The sequence below is a fragment of the Podarcis raffonei genome, chromosome 4 (assembly GCF_027172205.1).
Source record: "Podarcis raffonei isolate rPodRaf1 chromosome 4, rPodRaf1.pri, whole genome shotgun sequence".
NCBI classification, from domain to species: Eukaryota; Metazoa; Chordata; class Lepidosauria; order Squamata; family Lacertidae; genus Podarcis; species Podarcis raffonei.
This window is the reverse complement of record NC_070605.1, coordinates 34228478-34252491: the sequence shown is the minus strand read 5'-3', so window position 1 is coordinate 34252491 and position 24014 is coordinate 34228478. Positions and strand designations below refer to the sequence as shown.

The window sequence follows — 24014 nt, the reverse complement described above, 5'->3', positions numbered from 1 at the left end:
ATGACTTATGGAAAACAATGGAGAGAACTAAGTAATGTTAATTTATTTCAGTGTATGTATTCTGCATTGGATACCATCCAGTTTATGGAGTGCCCACGTGTACTACATGTGCTAACTAAATAACCTGGACTGCTTAGAAATCTTTTAACTAAAGATAGCACTAAAAACTCGTTAACCCCGTGCAGCTTTGTTCAATACATCCACAGCACAAATTATAACATTGTGATTACATAGCCCTTGGGAGATGGGAATAGTGGTGAATGGAGAAGTGGTACCTACCTCATATGTCAATTGATTGAGGCAATTAGTAGCAGTGGGTATCAAATACCAGAATTCAGACATTTGCCACTAGACGAGTAGTTCTGCTCATTTCAGATTGCAGGTTTGTCTACAACTATCTGTGATAAATATGGCATGGTCTCATTTTCCTACTGGAGGCAAAATAAGATGTTCCGTTTTCTTTTTTAGGACAAAATTGTAGGGTTGTTTCCAATTCAAAGAAGGCACTGTAGCCTATAAGTGCCTTTCACCAGTGGAATGTGAGGATGATAGTTTTCAGCGATTCCTCATCCTTTTCTGGTCCCCTATGTGCCCGCCCCCCAATCTCCTCCAGACAAAGGGGGTATTTGTAAAAAAAATGCCTCCCTCTTTGTCACATTCACGGAAACTTTCACTGGAGCTAAGAGCCTGCAGTGAGTGGAGGGACGCAGTTGGATACAACCTGTAACTGTTTGGTAAATGCACAGATGCACAACCTGTGTAGCTTGCAGCTGCTAAGTAGACATTGGAGTTCTCTCCCTTGAGGGTGTTGATTTGCCCCCTCTAATTCTTGATGATACAGCTCTGCAGCTGACTTTTCTTTCATTGTCATATGGTTATTTTTGGACTGGGGAATAGCTAATAATCTTCATCTTCTTCTACTCAGATAGAAGGGCTGTAGTTTTTGTATTAATTAGTATTTGTATTGCATTCAAAAGGTTCCAGGTTCTGTAGTTCCCAGAAACCGTTATGAGCTAGATAACAGGCAGCTTCCAGTGTTACTTTATTCCTATGTTATCTCATACCAGTTTGCCAGTGATTATTTTATATATGCAGCACACATGTTTAAACAATTTTATTTTATAATTCTCAATTGCTATTAGCAGGAGTTTCTGTTACAACATGGAATTATAAAGGGGTTCCTCTGAGTGGCATCAATTTAATAAGATCATGCTGCAAAGTAGCTTAATGCTTCTGAGAATTTACTTGTCATAGCATTCTTGCTGTTGTCATTACTACTCAAATCCAAACTCCTCTTGTCAGTATGCACGACACTTTGCAGAATACAAGACAATCTAAAATTTACACTGGGAAAAACATAAAGGGGAGGAAAGGAGAGGTGGGTTAAAAAATGAAGCAATAATGCACTTGTTTCAGTTGCATTTCCTTAGGCTTGATTTCTGCGTGTGCTGGAGTGAGGAGCAGATGGGGCTTATCAGCCTGGAAAAGAAGCCCATCTAAGAGAAGGAAAACTCTGATCCTAAACCTCTGCTGCCTTGTGGGATATCTTTGGGAGAAAATGGTTAAGGAGTAGACCGAACAAAAATCCAAAGGAGTTCCTAACATGGTTGGGTGGAGCCTTGTATGCCTCCTTCCAACAACTCCTGGTGCCAAGGTGGTGTCAGACATATTGCTCTGCTTTCCTTTGGACCACATCAGCAAGGCTGAGAGAGCAGGGGTCTTGTCATATGGACAGCCCAGGAGCTCCATACTTGCTTGTGCCCTGGGGAGTTCACTTTGGTGCTGCTAACACAGCAGTTTGACTTCATCCCTGCACTCTGTTGTCTCTCAAGACAAACAGATGCCAGCAACAAGTTTATTTAGATCTGGCTTTGGCTAAAAATGCTCAATAGCCCTTTTATCCGTAATAAGGTGAAGGCAATTGAATCCACTCATAGGTGTGCTTGTTCCTTGTCCTTCAACAGGTAATGAATTCTTCAGACAGCTGGACAGTCAGGGATGTCCCTGCCAACCAGCATCATCTGACTCTAATAAGACTGGACCCAGGAAGTTTGTATGAGGTGGAGATGTCTGCCTACAACTGTGCTGGAGAGGGGCAGACAGCAATGGTGACCTTCAGGACCGGTAAAGATGTAGTACTTTCCCAGGAGTTGTAAATTCTCTCCTTCTCCTGATGCTGAAGGCTTTGTCGTTTAGAAATTTGCTTTTAATAATAATAATAATAATAATAATAATAATAATAATAATAATGTTAATAAGACGCAGATACATCCATGGAATGTAAGCCGCCACAGAAGTTTATCATTCAGAGCAATAAGACACTAAAAGTTTATCTCATGCCATCTTTGCTATTTTTGTCTTGCTTAGGACGTCGACCCAAACCAGATATCATAGCCAGCAAAGAGCAGCAGATTCAGAAGGATGACCCTGGCACCAGCTCTCGGAGCAGCAACCAATCTGACAACACTCGCCTGTCCCGTAAGGCCATTTTCAGACTTGCGGCAGAAAGGGTTTTCTGGCTCTGGAAGTCTGATTATTCTTGGGGGAGGAGAGCTGGGAAAGATGGTGGTGTGAATGAGAAAAAGACAAGCCTGGCACAAGCAACAGGAAGGGAGTTTGCTTATCTCTGCTGCTTTTGTCCAGTCCTTATTAGGCCATGTTGCTCTTCAAAGTCTGTTTTACTGGCAACAAGCACCTATCAGACAAACGGTCTAGTAATAAGATAGTGAGCGAATCGTGGAATTGTAGAGTTGGAAGGGACCCTGAGGGTCACCTAGTACAATCCCCGGTAATGCAGGGATCTGAACTAAAGCATCGATGACAGATGGCCATCCAACCTACTTAAAAGCCTCTAAGGAAGGAGAAGCCACCACCTTCCAGTGGAGTCTGTTCCTCTGTCAGAAAGTTCTTCCTGATGTTTAGTCAGAATCTCCTTCCTTGTATCTTTAAGCCATTGGTGCAGGTCCTACCCACCGGAGCAGGAGAAAACAAGCCTGCTCCATGCAACACTTCAACAAATAGTGATTTGATTATGATTGTTGTGGCGGAGGGGCCTTGAAAAAATATGCAATTTCAAGAGGACACTTTTTACCGAGTCCAACTAGTCCGTGTGTGCACCTTTATTAATACTATTTATTAAATTTCTATACTGCCCTTCATTGAAGGATCATAGGGTGGTTTACAATATAAAAATATATACCATGGTAGCAAGAACACCTTTTCTCTCCCCCGCTCCGCTTGTCTTCTCCCTCTCTCTAGCACACTATTTCATCTTGCAAGGAAAGTTCACTACACCCCAGCTTTCCCAATCTAAAACTGGTTGTAGTTCTGCTAATGTTATTCTTCTTTTCCTTTACAGCTCCCGAGGCTCCAGATCGCCCCACCATCTCGATGGCTTCTGAGACATCTGTCTATGTGACTTGGATCCCCCGTGGAAACGGAGGCTTCCCCATTCAGTCATTCCGAGTAGAATATAAGAAACTGAAGAAGATGGGGGACTGGGTGCTGGCCACAAGTGACATCCACCCTTCTCGTCTCTCTGTGGAAATTGCAGGACTAGAGAAAGGTAGGAGATCTTCTATTCCCAGCATATAGGCTTCCTATGGTCCTTGGAAAGACTTCATAGTGACTTCATATCTTGCCTGCTGCCACAGAAACCATTACCCACGCCAAGGAGAAAAGGTCATTTCAGGGTTGGCTAGTAATTCATGTTCCTCTTCCGGAGAAATGTGAAATTCTGCAGATGCTTTCTTTAATCCTGAAATTATTCTGCGGAGACCAAAAGCTTTGAATCACTGCATCCATGCCAAACTGGATACAGTGCAAATGTATCTAATGGCAGCCTGCAAATGTATCTAATTGCAGCCCAACAATTCTCTTTTTTCACACGGAAAGCTACCACAGATGGGTCAGTTAGGAACAGAAACATGTGTGCATGTGAGTGGAAGTTTAACCCTCTCCCTGCTTGCTGTTTCCCCACTTCAAGTGGAACAGATTGCCTCAGGAGATGGTGGACTCACTGCTGGAGGTGTTTAAGTTGAAGCTGCCGGGGGTGGGGGCAGTGTCCTAGATTAAGCAGGGGATCCATCCCTAGTCCATGGGTGTAGCCAAAGGAGGGCAGGGAGGGGCAGCTGCCCCCCCAAACCAAGTAAATCAATACAAAATAACTAACTGAGGTTCTTCCCCTCTAACATAAAGCCTGGCTACGCCCATGCCCAAGTCTACAGTTTTATGGCTCTACAAAGTCACCCACTTTGTATCTTCCCTCACTGCAAGATTTCAAGCCTTTGTTTACCCTCACAAATACAGTTTTGAAGAAATTGCAGGAAGTAAAATGGTTAATTGTGTGTGTCCTTGTATCCATTTCTCCAAACTTCCACCCTAAAGCAGCTTTTCATGCAAAGACAAAAGCCATAGACCAACTATTCTTTACACTTGTTGGCATGTAGCATGTACATTAGCACTCAGTCTCTTCTGTGCATCTGAAGTAAGGTAGCAAATGTGATCTCTTGACCATTCAGACCAGGTTAAAAAAACACCTGAACCTTTTAAAAAGCAGCCATTGTCTGGGGCAGCAAGAAAGCCCTGCTGCTATTTTGTTTCTGAAGTATGTCATTTTGCCACCTGCTAATGTGGAATGTCTGAGTTTTCAGGAAGAGATGAACAAGGAAAATACCAAGGTCAGAGGTCTGCTCACTTTTCTCCTGCATTGTTTCTCCATTCCATATTCTAGGCACATCCTACAAATTTCGAGTGCGAGCATTGAACATCCTGGGGGAGAGTGAGCCAAGTGCTCCATCTAAACCACATGTGGTATCGGGCTACAGCAACCGTGTATATGAGCGCCCTGTCACAGGGCCATACATCACCTTCACGGATGCCATCAATGAGACCACCATCATGCTGAAGTGGATGGTAAGCAGGGGAGGCAGGAGCTGGAACTAGAATTCAAATTTAATTATCACTATCTTAAATTTCCCTGTTGCTTCCCTTCTTCTACTCTATTGTGCTGGACACTTACAGTGTGACTGTTCTGTGTTTCAATACTCAAGCACACATTTGATTTTATTGACTTTGTGGCTTAGATCATTTATGTTCATTGCATTTCAGTTAAAAGTTCCACAAATGAGCAGTATTATTCCTCTCATATATACCCACCCATCACATGTAGCACTTTCCAGCCTCTGCAAAGTCCACATAATAGCTTTCATATTGGCATTCATTTTGAAACAGAGGTTCTCAAACTTCTACAGAGTGGTCTCTTTTAGCTAAAGAAAAATAGATAGTGCACTATCTGAAACACAAGTATGTGCCTTTATAGCTTGTACATTTATTCCCCAGTTTGTAGCAATTGTGGGAAAGTTTCCCATTATTTCTCCTGTTCTCCTACTGCAATATCCTATGCCTGGGAATAGTCAGTGTTAAAAATGTTTTAAAAAGTTATCAAACTGCTTATTGCTAGTAGATTCTCATGCATCAACCCCAAATCATCTCTATTTTCCTGCCTGTGGGAAAATCCATCGCAAACAATGGATTCTGAGTGGTTAATATGAACACAACAGCAGGAAGAAGGAATGAGTAGGCAAATGATGGATACATAGAAAAGGGGAAGAGTAGAAAGAGGTCCCCTTTGCTATGTAGCTTAATGGTAGAACACTTGCCTGGTAGTTTGCATGCATATATGACAGTCTCTGGGTAAATCCCTGACATCATCCACTAATGATTTCAAGTGGCAGGGCTAGGAAATAAAACTGGTAGTGATATACTGCCGAATAGTATTGACTGTATTGGGCTTGATGTATCTCTGCTCATATGCAGTACAAAATGAGTAGTGAGCTGAAGATTGACAGTGAGAAATAGTGGCCTTCTTTAAGACCATGTATCTGCCCTACAGTTTTGAGAACTCCTGCTTTAACCAAACAAGACAGCAATTGGTTGTAGGCACAAATTGATAGATATCCGCCCCCCATATCTTCCACTAGAGAGACGACATACCCAGCAACTTGTCCCTAGGGCCATAACTCTCTTTTTGGTGAAAGTAGGAGTTCTATCACAGTGATAATTATAGCACTATCATATCCTATGCTATCATAATGGATTTTTTAAACTCTTTTCCTCACCTGCCAAATAACAGTGTTCAGGGCTGAAAGAACAAGATATATAGTTCAATTCATCATATGATGAGAACATCAAAGTGTAACTTGTGCAAAATATTTAAGCCTTGGGTTCAGCTTTACTGAGGATCGCAATACTGAAGCTGCATAATGCTCTATTCCTTAAAAAGCCTTCACAAATACATTTTGCACCTGGCTCCACTCATTACCATTATTTTGCCGTTGTCAGATCTTGGTGTTCCAATACACACTGAAATAAATCCCACAATCCAGAAGTCTGCCCAGTCCTGCCTTATTCTCTGCCTCTGCGATAAACACCAACACTTTTGTGGTGTAGTGGTTAAGAGCGGTGGACTCACAATTTGGTGAACTGGGTTTGCTTCCCTGCTTCTCCACATGCAGCTGCTGGGTGACCTTGGGCTAGACACACTTCTCTGAAGTCTCAGCCTCACTCACCTCACAGAGTGTTTGTTGTGGGGGAGGAAGGGAACGGAGACTGTTAGGCGCTTTGAGACTCCTTCGGGTAGTGATAAAGCAGGATATCAAATCCAAACTCTTCTTCTTTTGTTAATTTCTGCCTTTTGCTCCTTTCTATAGTACATTTCAGCCAGCAATAACAATACTCCAATTCACGGTTTTTACATCTATTATCGACCAACTGACAGTGACAATGACAGTGATTACAAGAGGGATACGGTAGAAGGTAAGGATACATCAGCTGGTTGGATCCCAAATGTTAACTGCCCCAAATAGTCTACTGAGAGCTTATCCACACTTAGCTTTTCTGCCCTTTTCTCAGGCACAGTTTGCACTTTAAAGCTCCATATCCAAGGGCCCTTTTTTGCCCTGGAGCTTTCCTCATGAAAACTCACTCTTTAAAGCTGAATTCAGAGCAAATGCCAATCTGGGTAAAACCCCAATTGCCATTTGTTGTGCTCCAACTTTAAAGAGCAACTTTATGCAAGGAAACCTCTGGGACAAAGAAAAGAAAAGAAGTGTTCTGAGTCCTCCACTGCAAAGTGTTTATATGAAATGGGCTTCTCAGTTGAAGCTGTCTGGGTGACTCATTGGGTTGCTGTGAAGATAAAATGGAGATGGGGAGCCATTGAGCTCCTTGGAACAACGGAGGGATGTAAATATAATAAACAAGTCATTTGTGTTGAGAGGAAAGGCCTATTGGCTGGGTGGTGTGAAGATTCAGCTACTGTACTTCTGACTAATCACAGCAATACAGAAGCCCTTTCAGTACTATGTCCCCCTCCCTGAGAGGTTCAGAGGGTGGCAACACAAGAACGGGCCTTTCCTGTGGTAGCTCCCCAACTGTGGAATGCTTTCCCCAGAGAGGCTCGCCTGGCACCTTCATTACATGTCTTTAGGCGCCAGGCAAAAGCATTCCTCTTCAACCAGGCCTTTGACTATTAAATAATCTATGAGTTGTTATGATGATTGTTTTATTATGCTGTCTATTGTTATGATTTTTATTATTGGTGCTCTGAAATGTGTTGTTAAAGTTGTACACCACCCTGGATCTTTTGATAAAGGGTGGTATATAAATTGAAATAATAATAATAGGCATTTCCCAGCAAGGGGGGGGGGGAATTGTGTTTGTCCCATGTCTATATTGCTGTGTGATAATAGAGTGATCCGTTTATGGCATTGGGATAGAGGTGTGAATAAAAGGAAAGTGACACTTGTGTGTATGTTGCTTCCTATTCAGGTGACCGGTACTGGCATTCTATCAGCCACCTCCAGCCAGAGACTTCATACGACATTAAGATGCAGTGCTTCAATGAGGGTGGGGAGAGTGAATTCAGTAATGTGATGATGTGTGAAACCAAAGGTAACCAGTCCAGCGCTATATTCAGGTGTCTCAGATGCTCCTCCTCCACTTTGCAATATGAATAAGCTTGTGAAGAGATCAGGAAGTTTAGAAATATATTATCCATGGGTGATTGTAAGATACGTGTGAGAAACTGATTAGGAAATATGAAACTAAGGAAAGGGAGGAGTTCTGGTGATAAAAATTCATTCATTAACTGCAGAATTTGAAGGCTAGGTATAAGCCCCCCCTTGGTGAAAAAAGTGACTCAACTAGATATTATGCAGTAAGTCAGGAGTGGGAAACATTTTTTTTCTCCCATTCCCTTCTGAGCCATCTTATGGAGGCCATGTGCCAGCATTGGGCAGAGCAAGAGGCAAAAATGGGCTGAGCAATGAATCCAAACTAGGTTCATAAACTATGAAGAAGCTGCAGTATGTGGAGGCTGCCTTGCACCTTCGCTACATATCTTTAGGTGCCGGGAGAAACAATTCTCTTTTTGCAGGGCTTTGACTGCCAACAGTCTATGGGCGTTTAAATTGGGGGTGGGGGAGTATTTTGTTGGTTTATTACTATGTTATGTATTTTTATGTGATCCTTGGATGAAGAATGGTATAGAAATTTAATTAATAATAATAATAATAATAATAATAATAATAATACATTAAGAGAGAACCAGGTTGAGACTGAAAGATTGGGGTGGGCATGAAGGCTGTGTAAAGATCTTAACTATGCTTTTCTTTCTCTTGAAGCTCGCAAATCTGCAGGAGTGCCTGGTCACCTCCCACCATCTACAGTATCTACAATACATCACCCCCCACCCAACAGTGGCCATAATTTCTTAGGGGCAGGGGCCATGGTGGCTCGCTCCAGTGATCTGCCATACTTGATTGTAGGGGTGGTGCTGGGCTCCATTGTTCTCATCATTGTGGCATTCATTCCATTTTGCCTTTGGAGGGCTTGGTCCAAGCAGAGTAAGTGACTTTAACAAAAGGTACCTGTAACTCTGAAACAATGGGCACACGCACCTTGACTGGAGGTTATGGGCTATAATAAGGGAAACCAACCCAATTTCATGGTATTCCTTTTCACAGGAAATGTGCGAATAACTCATCCTCAAATAACTTTACATGTGCATGTGATTAAATTCTGACTTCCCAAAGCCATTTCATGAACGTAACTGTCTGAATTGGCTTGGTGGCCTTCAAAAGCCCACTCATAAACAAGGCCCAAAGATATTCTATACTGTCCTCAGAATGTTTTTTTCCTGTTTTCTTTTTCTTCCCCAATGGCTATGTCTGCAGTGTTTCCAGTTATAGCAGCAGCTCATGTTATGTCTGTGTTCAGTCTTTAACATGTATATTATTTTGTCATTTCAGAGCAGAGCATAGATCTGGGTTTTCCTGGTGCAGGGCTGCTGGTGTCCTCTTGCCAGTACACCATGGTGCCTCTGCAAGGGGTCTCCACTCCTCGAGCTAATGGGCTGCGTTATGCAAATGGCGTGCATCTGCCAGCACACCAGGGAGCCAATGGCCATTTCCCCTCAGCTACAATTGGATATCCCAACGCAAAGTCACAGGATTACAGCCCAGATGAGGTTCAACAGGTAAATTTATTTAGCAACAGCAGGGGGTGTTGAGTGACTTCTTTATCTCCTTGCCCTGAATAATGGCTCATTACAACGCCCAATGCCTAGCGTTCTGTTTCTGCCTCAGGAGGCAGAAGAGGAAGGAAAATGCTTTGCCAGAAACTTCAGTTCCCAGACTAAAATTTATTTAGAGATTATATACCCTGCTGACTAACCAAAGTTTTCAGCTTGACTTACAATATATTTAAAATGCAATAAATTATGGCAGGGCAGCTATACTATTTATATAAGCATTCCCCTAGCGTTCACTGTTCCAGTTGCCACTCTGCAGCTGAATCTTCACATTTGAAAATGGTGGCTGAATCAGCCAGATGTTAAGTTCCTCATATGCCATGGTTTCTTCATTGGACTGTTGCCAGTGTTCCTTACAACCACAGCCTCTGGGGGCAGATGCAAAGGTGTTATAAGCCTTTCTCCCAGAATGTAAACCTGGAGAGGTCAGTCTTGTTTTTAGGTCTTTTGGATAAGCGGAAAATTTTGAACCTATAGATTCTGAATATGACAGAATAAATAGCATTTGAGCATCTAACTGGTTATTAATGAACATTTTAAAGCATCCCATCTTTTAAAATGCAGTACATAAATTCCCCACAGCCATAGAAACAGGTTTCAGAAGCCATTTGTATGCAAAGACCCAGAGAAGCAGTACAGTCATACCTCGGGTTAAAGTAGCTTTGTGTTGAGCGTTTTCGGGTTGTGCTCTGCAGCGACCCAGAAGTAATGCAACGCTTTACTTCTGGGTTTCGCTGCTCACGCATGTGCAGACGCTCAAAATGACGTCACGTGCATGCGCTGACACAGCGAATTGCAGCACACGCAGACGTGGGTTGCGTTCTCTTCAGGATGCGAACGGGGCTCCGGAACCGAGGTACCACTGTAATCCTATGGTTCTGGTTCAATGTAGGGTCCAGTTCCCTAAAGCAGCTCAATTTTTATAATCCTAGAAGCAGTAATGGTTCTCAATATCTAAAGCTGAACTCCTTTGGCATAATCCCATGCATTGGCTTTGGAATCTAGACTCTTTAATTATCTTCTAGATTTTTCTTTTTCTAACTTTTTTTTTCCTCTCAGCAGAATGGAACCAATGCGTTTCTGCAGGGGAGGGTGCTGCAAAATGGAAATATTCCAGCTGAACACCAGAGGTATGACTCTAGCCATCAGGCTTCATGTGTAATGGCAATATAATGTCACAGAAATGATGGAAACGCCTCTTATGTCAGCATTTCTGTCATGCAAGATTGTCTTCATTAGGGCCGTAAAAAATCAAAGCTCATACCACGTTTTGTTCGGCAATCTGTTCCCTTAAAGTTTTATAGAAGTGAAATTGGAAGTCCTTTAATTTCATGCTACTGATGGCACAATAGGACTGATTCACTAATTGCTTTTAAACTGAGGCAGACAAAACAAATGTATTTTATGGTAGCAGGCCTGTGTGTGTATAGGCTCACTGCAGATTAAAGAACACCTCAGAATTAGATTAATGACCTAATAGGTAATTATCCAAACATGTATCACCAATTTAGTGAGATATAGCCCCACAATTCTGCTCTCCTGCCTTTGCCATAGCTCATGATCGTTACCCAACCCAGTTAACCCTACCTTAACCCACCAAAATCAATCACCTATCATACCTAGTCACTGTCTGCTCCAAAATACATGGCAACCTCATCCTCTTGATAACCTCTGTGAAATGTAATGCTCAGTAATCACAACACAATTGAAATTGCATACTATATTGTTGTGTAAGATTATATCCTACTGGAACCTAGAACAATGAGCATGGAAATGAACATATGAATTCTGCCAAACTGTGTCCTTTTTGTTTCTTCAATTAACTTGTATATGAGGAAGTTAATCAGAGGATAATTGAAGATGATGTCCTCAAATTGCTTTTTCTCTGCAATTTAGGTCACCTAGTCCTGGACCAGATCAGAATTCTTTTCTCTATGGGCTTCCAGATGACTCCACACACCAGCTGCTTCAGCAACATGACAATTGCCATCATCGTGAACAATACCTTGACCTGTGTCACTCTGTGCCGCCAGGCAAAATGGGCAACTCCACTAAGGAAATCATGAAGGATCCTGTCTTCCATACAGGTCAGTGGGACATAAACTGTATTCTGCTCTGGTCAGACCTCACCTGGAGTACTGTGTCCAGTTCTGGGCGCCACAGTTCAAGAAGGACACTGACAAACTGGAACGTGTCCAGAGGAGGGCAACCAAAATGGTCAAAGGCCTGGAAACGATGCCTTATGAGGAACGGCTAAGGGAGCTGGGCATGTTTAGCCTGGAGAAGAGGAGGTTAAGGGGTGATATGATAGCCATGTTCAAATATATAAAAGGATGTCACATAGAGGAGGGAGAAAGGTTGTTTTCTGCTGCTCCAGAGAAGCGGACACGGAGCAATGGATCCAAACTGCAGGAAAGAAGATTCCACCTAAACATTAGGAAGAACTTCCTGACAGTAAGAGCTGTTCGACAGTGGAATTTGCTGCCAAGGAGTGTGGTGGAGTCTCCTTCTTTGGAGGTCTTTAATCAGAGGCTTGACAACCATATGTCAGGAGTACTCTGATGGTGTTTCCTGCTTGGCAGGGGGTTGGACTCGATGGCCCTTGTGGTCTCTTCCAACTCTATGATTCTATGATAAACCATAAAAGGATATTTTTGCTCCTGTTGCTTGCTATGCATTAACCTTTGGAGGAAAGTTGCTGCTTTCAGCTCCGAGGGTCTTCTGGCAGTTCCCTCACTGCGAGAAGCCAAGTTACAGGGAACCAGGCAGAGGGCCTTCTCGGTAGTGGCGCCTTCCCCGTGGAACGCCCTCCCACCAGAAGAGAACAACAAGTACCAGACCTTTAGAAAACATCTGAAGGCAGCCCTGTTTAGGGAAGCTTTTAATGTTTGATGTATTATAGTATTTTAATATTTTTTTGGAAGCCGCCCAGAATGGCTGGGGAAGCCCAGCCAGATGGGTGGGGTATAAATAATAAATTATTATTATTATTATTATTTCTACATCTAGGGCAGGACCTTGATGTGAAAAGCAGAGAGAATGGTAGTCATGGACTTTCTATTCAGTTAAAGTTCTGCATTATTTGCAAGTTATATATGGTGGCATATACAGAAACTAATGTTCAAGCATTTGAAATATACGGCCTAGAAAGATAGATCCAAATGGAGCATATTCAACTTTCCAATGTCATTGCTGTGCTTCCTACCCAAAACTGCAAGCATCTATATCAATTTCAGTAAATGTCAGAGAGTGAATTTTGATTTGGAAAATGTCAAGTATTTTATACTAATGCAGGCTTCTTTCACACAATCATTTTTGTGTTAGTGTAACAGAAATGACTGCATGAAATAACAGTGTAGCTCAGGTCTGAAATGTCAAAAACAATTACCAAAGGGTTACTTGGCATTTACTAATATGCCTTTTGCTGGCAAATGGAATAAATCAGAGTAGAAACTTGTCATTAATTGGTGATTTTTCAGAATTTATCAGTAACTGGCAGAATTTGCAGGCATTTTCCACTGGCATCACTTTTACTAGAAACTCTTAGCATTTCAGTATATGTCACTTCATTTTTTTATATTTTCAGTAATACAATCATAGCTTGCTATCTGACAAATTGTAGTAATCCTTCTGGAAGATCTCCAGAGCAGGGATTTAAGCTCTTTTGGCGGATTTTCATAGTGAATTCCTTTCAAAGTGTTTTGAAGAATAGTGGTATCTGACCAAGGACACACTTTCATTGTCCTTCCTTGTCTTCCCAGATTCTGCCTGCTGCCTTGGTCTAGTACCAGTTGAAGACGTAGAGAGGACAGATTTCTGCCAAGATGAACGACAAGTGTGGCCCCCAAACACAGTGGACACTTGCTTGGCCGGAAGCACAGAGAAGCATCTGAACAGCCTGCCACTGCATGTTCCCTTAGAGACACTTCCTGGCACCAGTTAGGGAACTAATTGACTTACAAAGACTATTCTAAACAAAAAAGGGTTATTTATTTTTGTATTACATCTCTATTTATATATTTATGCACTTGTAAATAGATGTGTATCTGCCTTCTATAATTACGCTGAAAGAAATGGCATAATGCGCAAGAGGTGATAAACTGAGGCGACAGCATGTACTTCCATCAGATCACGACTTGGAAAAGGCAGCTTCCTGCTCTCAGCAACAGAATAAGCACAAGGGCAAGAGCTGCATTCTCCAGCTGCAAGAAGGTGTCTCTAAATGGTGAGATTATGGGAAAGGGTCTTTACTTGCCTCCCAGCAGGAGGAATCTCATTGCAGAATGCCAAAGGAAAACAGATATAAAGTAGGTACCATATTTATCTGCATTAACAAGCAATATATACAAGCACAGATTCTGTGATAGTGTGCCTATATAATGAAACCAATGCCATGCTTCATCAAGTAAATAAAGACTGTTTCTTCCCTTTGACTGAACTTTTATTTAGGTAAAGCCTCCTTTCCTCATGTTACAGCCCCCTTAGCATTTATTTTTCAACAAACACACACCTCATTAAGATCATGGACAACACTAAGGAAGAAAGTTTAGCACTCAAAATGAAACATTTTAAGCTTCTGGTTTCAGTGCAAATTTAGGGGTATTAATGTGATCAGCTTCTAGTCTATAGGAAGATGAGTCATCTAGGACATGGTTTTTACCTATAACCATTTCATTAAGCATCATGAATATCTACTGGAGCAGAAAGAGACCTTTTGTTTCTTTAAAGTAATAGCTTCCCTTTGAAGCCAGAGTCTGGCACAGAAATGTGTTAAAAAGTAAATAAATCAATGCTAGTGTTTTTATATATATACTAGTATATATAAAAAGCTGAGAATTCTCCAGATAGCAAGCACATCCTTTGAAGCAATGCTGAGTTCAGTACAAAGTATAAGGTGAACAGCTCCAGGGCTGAATGAGGACATCAGAACAATTGCTATATTGACTCAGATTTTATTGTCAATCTCATAAGTATTTATCAACAACACAATTCCAGGTTGAAAGTACAGATATGGAGACACATCTGCATCAAGATACTAATTGCCCAATCAGGAGGACAAGGCTGTATATCCATTGTGCCTGATCTTGCATATATTTGGATCAGGAAGTAAAACATCTATTTGAAGACTTTAAGACAGCATCGTTAATTGTGCCCTCCAGATGTCGGCCTTCATCAACCATGACCATTTGGCCAGGCTGCCTGGGTTGACCAACATCATGTCCCCATGTGCCCAAAGCCAACGGGGCACTAAGTAAAAGAGATAGGTGGGGTTGCTACTATTTTCTTAATAGTGCCTCTTGTGCCTTTAGCAGCCATATGAAAGACAAATTCAAGAGCTGCAACTTTCTCCCGTCAATGTATCAGATCACTGAAGGCAAGGGAAAGTTTCAACATTCTGCCTGGCCTATGTTATTAAAAGGTCCAGAATTTCCGCCAAAAGGGGAAGAGCTTTAAGACCAGGGCACATCATATGATACTTAAATCTCAAGGACTAGCTTGCTAATTATTCTCATGCAGTAGGATTGATATGCATAAAAAATGAGAACAAGGGAACGACATGAAAAGGATTTAATCCAGCATCCCACCTTGAGGATATCCAGGCTGAGATGGTGGAAAGATGCGGCCATCCTTCCTGCTTAGGAGAGTGATTTCTTCTTTCAGGACCTCAGCTTCTTGGGCTTGTAACTGGACCAGTGCAATCAGCTTCTCCTTCTCCTCAATATCTGATTTGCGAGGCCCTTGGAATTCTGCTCCCTGAAGAAACAAAAGCCAAAAACTGCCCTCAATCACAGACGAAACAATGACATTACTTATAGACTCCAGGTACAGAACACTTACAACACTTTTGACCGTAATACTACCAAGGAGCTCACTCCCTTCTTGATGTTGGGCAAATTACTTCCTCTGGTGATTGGTTTGTGTCATTCCTCTCACCCAATGTGGTTTAAATGCAGGCACACATTCAATACAATGAATAAACCAGAGAGAAAATGTGGATCAGGTTATTGAGGAACATGAATAACACCCTCCCTAGGTAGAACAGAAGCTAGTATGGTCAGTTTACAGTTATAACCTCTAAAGCAGCCCGAAAAAAATGTTTATTTGGCTTGCTAGTCAGGAACAAGTGATCAAAGCAGCACATACCAGGTTATTCTGTAGTGCGTCCAACTTAGTTTCAAGTGTCATCTTCTCCATACAAAATGTGTTCATTTGCTTCAGTTTGCCAGTATTTTCTTGTGTCACCATCATCAACTCTTGACGCAGGTCAACAATTTTATCCTGCAACAGAGCAAAGATTTGCTGGAGTGATAAAAATATGAAAGCAGAACTATGAGAATGCCATGGTCTGGGAGCTACAGAGCCAGAGTAATAGCAGCCAACAGGTCAAAGAACAATGGGGGGAGAGGACGGGGAGAAGAGGGACACATGGCTTGAAGAGCTGTTTAACCTTGGCTGTCATCAGTTTTTTGCATACTAGCCGAAAACAAAATTCATCCCCATTAGCAGTTTTGAGTTAACAGAAGCATTGCCTTAGCAAAACTGGCTCCTACTGTCCTCTGGATCTCACTGCCCTGGATAAATTATTGGCCCTCTGGACATTAGCTGGGCTATCACACTCTACTTGTGCATAGAAAATAACAGCAATAACTAAGGAACCTTGCAAGTGCTTGTGATTACACTCAAATTACAAATCCTAGATTTGAGGGCCTGGAGTTTTGCATATAAACTCCTTCTCTCTTAATCTCTGCAGTAGAGGAGTTCCTGGGTTAGCAATTCACCATGTTTCTGATTAGTTCCAACAAACCTCATTCAATGCCACAAAAAACCTGTTGGCATCTGATAAAGAGAATGACATGTGTTTCTGCAAACACCATGAAGCATGTTACAGAACTTGCAATTTTAAACTGTTGTCAGCTACCCTCCTGAGTGTTGCACAGGCAGTAGAAGGCAGGACCAAAATCTTTTTATACATAATAAAATACTGTGCTGGGCTCTTGCCAGCAGGTTGGAAGTAAAGGTCCTTCATTTTTCTGGGTGTTCTTTAAAAAAAAAATACTTCCCCACACACCAGAAACAAGGGGAGTGAAATAACTGGGACTGAGCTACATCCACTTGAGCTGGCTTAGTTCAATATCCTGTATGAGGGTATCTTGGGGGGACCTCACATCACAGCCTTCGCCATGTCTTTTCAGGGCATGCTGCCAGTCCACCCCTGACATAACCCCTCCTGATCTTGGAGCTGACACTGGTGGGGCCAGGACTGCAGAAAGGGGAATTAAACATTGGATAGCTCTCCCCGACTTCAGGGCAGGAGATCCAGTGCTTCCTATGGCCCTTGTGATCCCCTATCAGGGGCCAAAGATTGTGGGCTAAATTATATATTGCAAGTGGTTTGGTTTGGTGTGGAGAGGGTAGTTCTGTCTCAGTCTTTGCACAGACGCACCGAAGTAAATTCTACAGGCTTCCTAACAGAAAGGGCACAGTACCAAAATATAAGATAAACAATCCCTCCCTTTAAAGCTATCCCATTTTTCGAAAGAGTATCCTGAATTGAGCTTCTGATGGATGATCTGATAAGACTTCAGGGTAAGAGTGTTCTACAGTTTTGGGACAGCAAGCAAGAATAATTCACTGCACATTCTTGTTCTAAATTCTAGGATGGGTGGAATAGTTAAAAAAAAAAAAAGGTGGGGACTATGAGATGTAACACCTTGCGCATATATATATATATATATATATATATATATATATATATATATATATATATGGATTTATTAGATTATAGCAGTTGTATATATATATAATGGATTTATTAGATTATAGCAGTTGTATGGTTCTGACGTGCCAGGAAACATTTTCATAGCACTGCATACATGATTTTCCAGACTGAGCATTTGGATAACTAATATACCCTTCCTTTGTGTGATACTTGTCCAGGATACCTCACTCTTTGCTTGACAAGTGTATCTTCTAAATAATGATGATGCAATTATCACATTGCCTTCTGCCTCTTAACCAGGGTTTGAACTCTTTCCTGACTAAAAGGCAATTTTCATATAGGAAATCCTCATGTTACATGTCTATTATCTAGCCCTACCCCCTGGTCACACTTGCAGGCCACCTGGCTGCATCACAATATGATTTAGAACAAGTCTTACCTCCCATTTTCTTAATTCTGCAGCATGAGTTTGCTCTTTTTCCATCATCTTCATTTTGAGTTCTTCCAGATTTGTGTTAACTGAAAGAGTCTGCAGGGCTTCCAAGTTCACTAATCGGCCAAATTTCAGCATCATCAGCTCATTGCATTTCTCTTCCAATCCTGCAAGATGAGTTTAAGGCCTTTGTGTTCTCCCTATTTTCCTTTTTTAAGATATGTATACCTACGCACACAGAATACTACTGTGCATATTCAAAAATCCAATTCTAAACAGTGCAGCTCGCGGTAGCACAATCTGGGGGAGTGTGCAGGTAAATTAATTTGCATTGCAACAAAATGATGGATGACGTGGCTTTGGAGAAGTTCTTTCCATCTCCAGAATACCACCAGAAAAGGTGGGTGTGGTTATTCTTTTTTGTACCAGATTTATGAGATACTTCAATCCTACCAGTATTTTAGCTGTTGCGATCTTTGCCGCAAGAGCCATCCACAGGTAATCTGCTGCACTCTCAAGAAGTCTTTATACCCAGCCCTGTGCAGCAATAAGCCATCACTGGCACAGCAGCAGTGACAATAGCCTCTGAATTGGCTCTGACATATCGTCCCAAAGTTGGCACAGCATCAATCACACTGAGGAAAGGGTCTAATCCTATGCACTGCCAAGCAAGCTAAGCACTGTTTGGAAGGATCATTTTCTCTTGCATATAACTGCCTGATGCCCTTCTCTAGGTATCCACACACCATCAGAAATTAAGTTTGGTGCCCAGCTTATGGAATGCTCTCTGCAGAGAAAATCACCTGGCGTAAAACTTTGTGGCTTTAAGGCACTGGGCAAAGACTTTTTTATCAGCTTTTTAAATGGCAATACTGTCATTTTTCTGTTTTAAGCTAATCATCCTACCTGCTGTACTATTTTTTTATTTTTGCAAAAAACAAAAACAAAACCCACCTAATTTGTAAAATGCCTTAGAAGGCCATTAAAAAAAATGAAAGGTGGGATAGAAATGTTTTAAATAAGGAAGAAACAAAGCAAGTTGAACAGTGCAGAGGGTGAGGTCCACAAGGTTCTCAAATGTTTTACACGCCTAGATTCATTTCAGGTTTGCAGCAATCCTTTAGGTTGCTTCACACATTAAGTTGGGGAAAATAAATGTTTTCTCACATGGGCACACACCACAGGGAGGCATGGTCAACTGGGAGTTCTCAGTAGCATGCATTCATATTGCACATGTGTTTTACATTAGAATGCTTTTTCACCATGTATAATATGGAAACACAGCAAATGTCTCTGTGCAACATTCAGCTCTCATTTTCAGAAGTAGAAATAGATACACATTTCTTCTGAAACTGAGGCTTTGTGCCAGTCTTTTCATTTGTGGAAAGAAGCTAAGGCACTTAGAGTATACCTTCCAAGCAATAATTGTCAGTCATGTGTGATATGCAGAGAGGAAAAGCCTTCACACACCATATAAAAAGAAACTGGAAACCCAGCATACACTCACGGTCAATCTTAAGCATCATGTCCCTCCTGTCTCGAATGAGCTGTTTGTGCTGCTGCCGGGCCTTCTTATAGAGTTCTCTCTGCTCTAGTTTCTCCTCCTGCAGGACCATGATCCTCTGCTGCAAGTTCACCAAAGACTGGTTGGTAAACACCAACGACTGCGAGAGGTCAGGAGGGATTTCTCCATTTGAGATATATTCCACCTGCCAGAAATAACCACAGACTTATAAACGTCTCTGGAGCAGAGTGTGTGGCATTGTTGCATCTATGAAATTCCTCCGAAGTACACATGGCACTCTTTGCCCATGAGCTGTAACCCTCCAAGGCTACTTATGAGCAATAGGAGTCCATGGTGGCAGGGGAGCAATAATCAGACAGCAATTCCTCCCTGGATAAAATGTAATCCCCAGAGTCCCAGGTTTCCTTTTAAAAGAAAGGGCAAGTTTTTGGCATTTGTGGAGCCTGACACACAAGACAAGATGCACAGGCACCTTTCTAATTGTTTTGTGATAAACTAACCAGTAGTGGAAGTGAGAGCTGGACCATAAAGAAGGCTGATTGCCAAAGAATTGATGCTTTTGAATTATGGTACTGGAGGAGACTCTTGAGAGTCCCATGGACTGCAAGAAGATCAAACCTATCCATTCTTAAGGAAATCAGCCCTGAGTGCTCACTGGAATGACAGATCCTGAAGCCGAGGCTCCAATACTTTGGCCACATCATGAGAAGAGAAGACTCCCTGGAAAAGGCCCTGATGTTGGTAAGTACTGAGGGCAAGGAGAAGGGGACAGCAGAGGACGAGATGGTTGGACAGTGTTCTCGAAGCTACCAGCATGAGTTTGACCAAACTGCGGGAGGCAGTGGAAGACAGGAGTGCCTGGCGTGCTCTGGTCCATGGGGTCACGAAGAGTCGGACACGACTAAACGACTAAACAACAACAACAGCAAACCAGCTTCCACCTTTCAGTGTTTTATCCAATGAATGAAGCCATAGCAATGATGGATGCTGAGGAGAGAGCCTAGTCAATGAGACAAAGAGAAGGCTAGACTGAGACACGCTTTATACAGACCAGGAGTAGCCAATGTAGTGCCTTCCAGATGCTGTTGGATTACAGTTCCCTGAAGACCCTTGGCTTATGCTGGTTGAGGCTGATGGGAGTTGTAGTCCAGCATCTGGAGGTGACCATGTTGGCTATCCCTGAGCTAGACTCTGGGCTTGCTTTTCAGTCTTTCCTGCTGGTCTTCCCTGCCGACCATAGAAAACAATTCAATGCCTACTGCAACTCATTGCAGAATATTTTGGTTATCAAGAAGTCAAAGTCAGAAACAGGAGCCCCGGTTGATTTGTTACCTGGTGAAGTTTTAGAGGCACAACTACATAGAGTTCATTCAGTCTCTGCTGCTTCTCCCGCTGATAGGCCTCCAGTTCCCAATCCGCTGCATCTAGGCTGGCTGCTACTACTTTCACCTTAAAAAATTAAATAAAATAAAAATCCAAATTCAAGCAGCAAGACCTTGCCATGAAGTCCTAAATCAGCATGAAACTGTGATGAATATGACCTGCAGGGTCCAATCCGTCCATGGTTCCATGAAGAGTTGCTTCACATGATCCTTTTGGGATAGAGAACCATGGGCTGAATCAGAAAGTCTTGCGGTTCTGCCCTTGGCAAAGGACTCATGTGACGGGTTACCCGCCGTGGCCACATCCCTCAGCAAAACCAGGCACCAAGAAATGGCAGGATTCCTGTTGGGTTGAACTGGAAAGAAGTCACTGTACCTTCTTGGCCAAGAAATCATAGTCTTTTCTGACATTTTCAACAGTTTTCTTTTCCTCCACCAAGGCCTCCTCAATGTCCAGCCGCTTTTCTCGGAGCTGGAGTGTGTTTTCAAAGAGCGCCTCGTCACAATCTGAGAAGAGGAAGAGTCCGGATTAAGCAACTGCTTTGATTGGGTTTTTTTTGTACGCTTTGGGTTTGAGCTCCATGTTGGGCAAACAATTCCTGCATTGCAAGGGGTTGGACTGGATGACCTCATGGTCCCCTCCAACTCTACAATTCTGTGATTCTACGCACACCCCATGTACAGCACGGACAACCACCACCATCCCAGGAAACATAAGAATCTGCCTTATACAAAGTCAGAGCATTGGTTCACCTAGCTCAGTATGGCCAACTCTGACTGGCAAAAGCTCTCCAGGGTTATAGACTTGGGGAATTCCCAATTCCACCTGTATTTTCCAGGAATGGAAGCAGAGCACACACAGAGAGATGCATACATCAGCAGTTGTGCCATTTCACCAGAACAGGGTAATTCTCCCTGACAACAGCTGATTTGATTAGCAGTGTAATGTCAGAAGGTGGGATTTCTGAGATTGCAAGTTTTCCTCCAAGGTTCATGGAGACAGGTTGCTCAGCAATATCTATGTGTAAATATGTTGATTCAGAAACTGATTTACAAAACACAACTCTTGACAAATAGGAATGCATCAGCCTCAGTGTAACAGGCCTGTTTATAGGGGACTTGTGATACTGAATTACCTAAATCTGCATAAACGAAAATAGGTCACTTGCAGTTTTTGTTGAAGATTTACAAACCTATTTTTGAGAAATCAGTCTGGTAACGGGACATTATTGCTTCACACCATTAGATGGCAGCAAAGGGCTTAGACCAAAGTTTGAGCCACTAGGGATTCCTATACAGATAAGTAACACTTAGAAAATTAAAATTCAGTAAGAATGTGAAATTCTTCCCTGGGGCTTCCCTGTCCTCTCGGGAAAAGACATCAAGGCTTCATATCATACATAAATTGGTATTTGTCTAGTGTTAACTCCTTCATATTGCTAACATACCAGCTACTATATTAGCAAAGCCGCCCTAAAAATCCAGAGCTACTATATATAGCATAAATATGAAGGAGGCTGAGCTTCTGGAATGTCGCCTGTTCTTGATATTCTAAGTTACATATAAGCAAAGCAGATAGAAGGAGATGGCCCAGACAGTAGCAGCATCTCCTTAAATCTCAAGTGAATAATCTCTTTTCAAAGGCTGATACACAGCCATCTCCAAAGATTAAATGAAACTTGGTATTAGCAGGAGGAGGTGAACATGACTTACTTTTTGGACAAACAGAGTCATCAAAGACTTCATCCTCAGATCCGGACTCTTCCTCATCACTCTCCAAACTAGACTCTTCATCGCTCTCTTCCTCACTCTCTTCATCTTCATCTGGAATAAGAAAGCGCCATTGTCACACAGGCAACTCCTGTTGAAGTAACACAGCCCAGAGAGCAAGCTCCTTCATCACAGGGGTCACCAAGGTAATATTCAGAGAACTCAATGCAGCCATTAAAACGGCAGAAGGAAGTGTCCAATACCCGTTGCTAATCACTGATCAGGCAGCACAAAGCAATTTGCAGAACCAACAAAGCCAAGCCAACTCATAGGCTTCTGTTAGAGAGGACTAGATTGAGACTAAGGCTGAGATTACGGGGTGAATACACTGAGCAGAGGTCACAAGGTGGGACACGCATAGTTTAGTTCTGCCTCCACAGCAATGTAGAATTTGGTCAAAAGGTATACGGGGCAACATCGACATGAAACAGTCTTTCCTACCTCCTTCGCCTTCCACTTCTTTCTTCTTAACACGCTTGATCCTCTTCTTTAGGACTTTAGTGAGGAAATTAGCAAATTTGTTGTTTTCCCCCAAAGACGCTTGGAAAGTGGCATAAAGGATCTTCTCTCGTTCCTGGAGCTTTGCAATCTCTGCTTTCTTTTCCTCAATTTGTGCAAGATAGCTATTTAATTTGTGCTTCAAAGAAAGAAAAATAGCATTTAAACTCCACGTGAGCAGCAATGGACACAACTATTACAGTTTGCTTAGCTACTGGGATGCAAGGAGGACTTATCTGTAAGAGAGGACAGAAGCACTTTTCTCCCCTGTCTGAAGAGGCTCCTCGGCCAGCCATCGGGCTGCCATAGGGCAGCCATCGGGGAAAATCATAGAATTGTAGAGTTGGAAGGAACCACAAAGGTCATCTAGTCTAAACCCCCTGCAGTCCAGGAATCTTTCACCCAATGTGGGGCTTGAATCCATGATCCTGAGATCAAGAGTCTTATGCTCTACCAACTAAGCTATCCTGCCTACAACTCCTTCCACCTGTGCACTTTTTGGGGGGCAGAAGTCTCCACTGATGAGGGCTGTCCCTATCACATCTAGAATGGCCCTCTAAAACCAGCAGAGGAAGGTCTCTTATCAGGAACTTCAAAACCCAAAGCCTTTTCTACGCCATGCATACTTGCATTTCCTCCTCCTCACTGGAAAGGCTGTTGACACGCTCCTGGAGAATGTTCTCATGTTTCTCAAAGTTCTTCAGGAGAAGCAGCTCTTGAAACCAAGTGATGTGGCGTAGGTCAGCAGTTTTCATCATTATGTCCAACTTCAGTTTTTGGTGACGAAGAAGGCGAAGCTCAGCATCAAAGGTAATCATGAGCTCATGAACCTGGAGAGAGTGTTAAGTCAGAAGTAGCACTCAAAAAAGGAGTAGAAGGATAATGTCAACAATGCTACTGTATTAAATGAACAGTTTTAACTGTGCCTCATTACTAAATTAACAGTTTCCTGCAATATTGTTGTCATTCTAAAATAGTAATTAGTGAGGCTAAAGAACAGTCTGAAGCCATTTCCTTCCAAATTGACATTTGTCCAAAAAAAGGCAAGTATCAGCCTAGGGATACAGTTTTTCGTCTACTTCTAAAGCATGCAT

The 24014-nt window shown here is 42.3% G+C and overlaps 2 protein-coding genes across 7 annotated transcripts in view; one reads left to right on the top strand and one right to left on the bottom strand.

The window, feature by feature from the left end:
* Window positions 1–14025, top strand: part of BOC (BOC cell adhesion associated, oncogene regulated) — a 75165-nt gene extending 61140 nt beyond the window's left edge. For 3 of the 4 annotated variants that reach the window (XM_053386117.1, XM_053386116.1, XM_053386114.1), the window contains 11 exons: window positions 1965–2124; window positions 2368–2478; window positions 3359–3565; window positions 4733–4914; window positions 6711–6816; window positions 7831–7953; window positions 8685–8906; window positions 9312–9538; window positions 10652–10722; window positions 11489–11679; window positions 13354–14025. In XM_053386117.1, the coding sequence (XP_053242092.1) occupies window positions 1965–2124; window positions 2368–2478; window positions 3359–3565; window positions 4733–4914; window positions 6711–6816; window positions 7831–7953; window positions 8685–8906; window positions 9312–9538; window positions 10652–10722; window positions 11489–11679; window positions 13354–13535 (1782 nt within the window). In that variant the 3' untranslated portion in view covers window positions 13536–14025. The remainder of the gene's footprint in view (window positions 1–1964; window positions 2125–2367; window positions 2479–3358; window positions 3566–4732; window positions 4915–6710; window positions 6817–7830; window positions 7954–8684; window positions 8907–9311; window positions 9539–10651; window positions 10723–11488; window positions 11680–13353) is intronic. The other variant, XM_053386118.1, reaches the window with a different exon arrangement.
* A 503-nt stretch (window positions 14026–14528) lies between these two features.
* The window catches only part of CFAP44 (cilia and flagella associated protein 44), a 41101-nt gene continuing 31615 nt past the window's right edge, over window positions 14529–24014 (bottom strand). For 2 of the 3 annotated variants that reach the window (XM_053386111.1, XM_053386113.1), the window contains 9 exons: window positions 23547–23750; window positions 22864–23059; window positions 22366–22476; window positions 21029–21159; window positions 20603–20719; window positions 19253–19454; window positions 17752–17912; window positions 15737–15871; window positions 14529–15346 (listed from right to left, as the gene is read on the bottom strand). In XM_053386111.1, coding sequence (XP_053242086.1) covers window positions 15161–15346; window positions 15737–15871; window positions 17752–17912; window positions 19253–19454; window positions 20603–20719; window positions 21029–21159; window positions 22366–22476; window positions 22864–23059; window positions 23547–23750 — 1443 coding nt within the window. In that variant the 3' untranslated portion in view covers window positions 14529–15160. Of the gene's footprint in view, window positions 15347–15736; window positions 15872–17751; window positions 17913–19252; window positions 19455–20602; window positions 20720–21028; window positions 21160–22365; window positions 22477–22863; window positions 23060–23546; window positions 23751–24014 lie in introns of those variants that run through there. The other variant, XM_053386112.1, reaches the window with a different exon arrangement.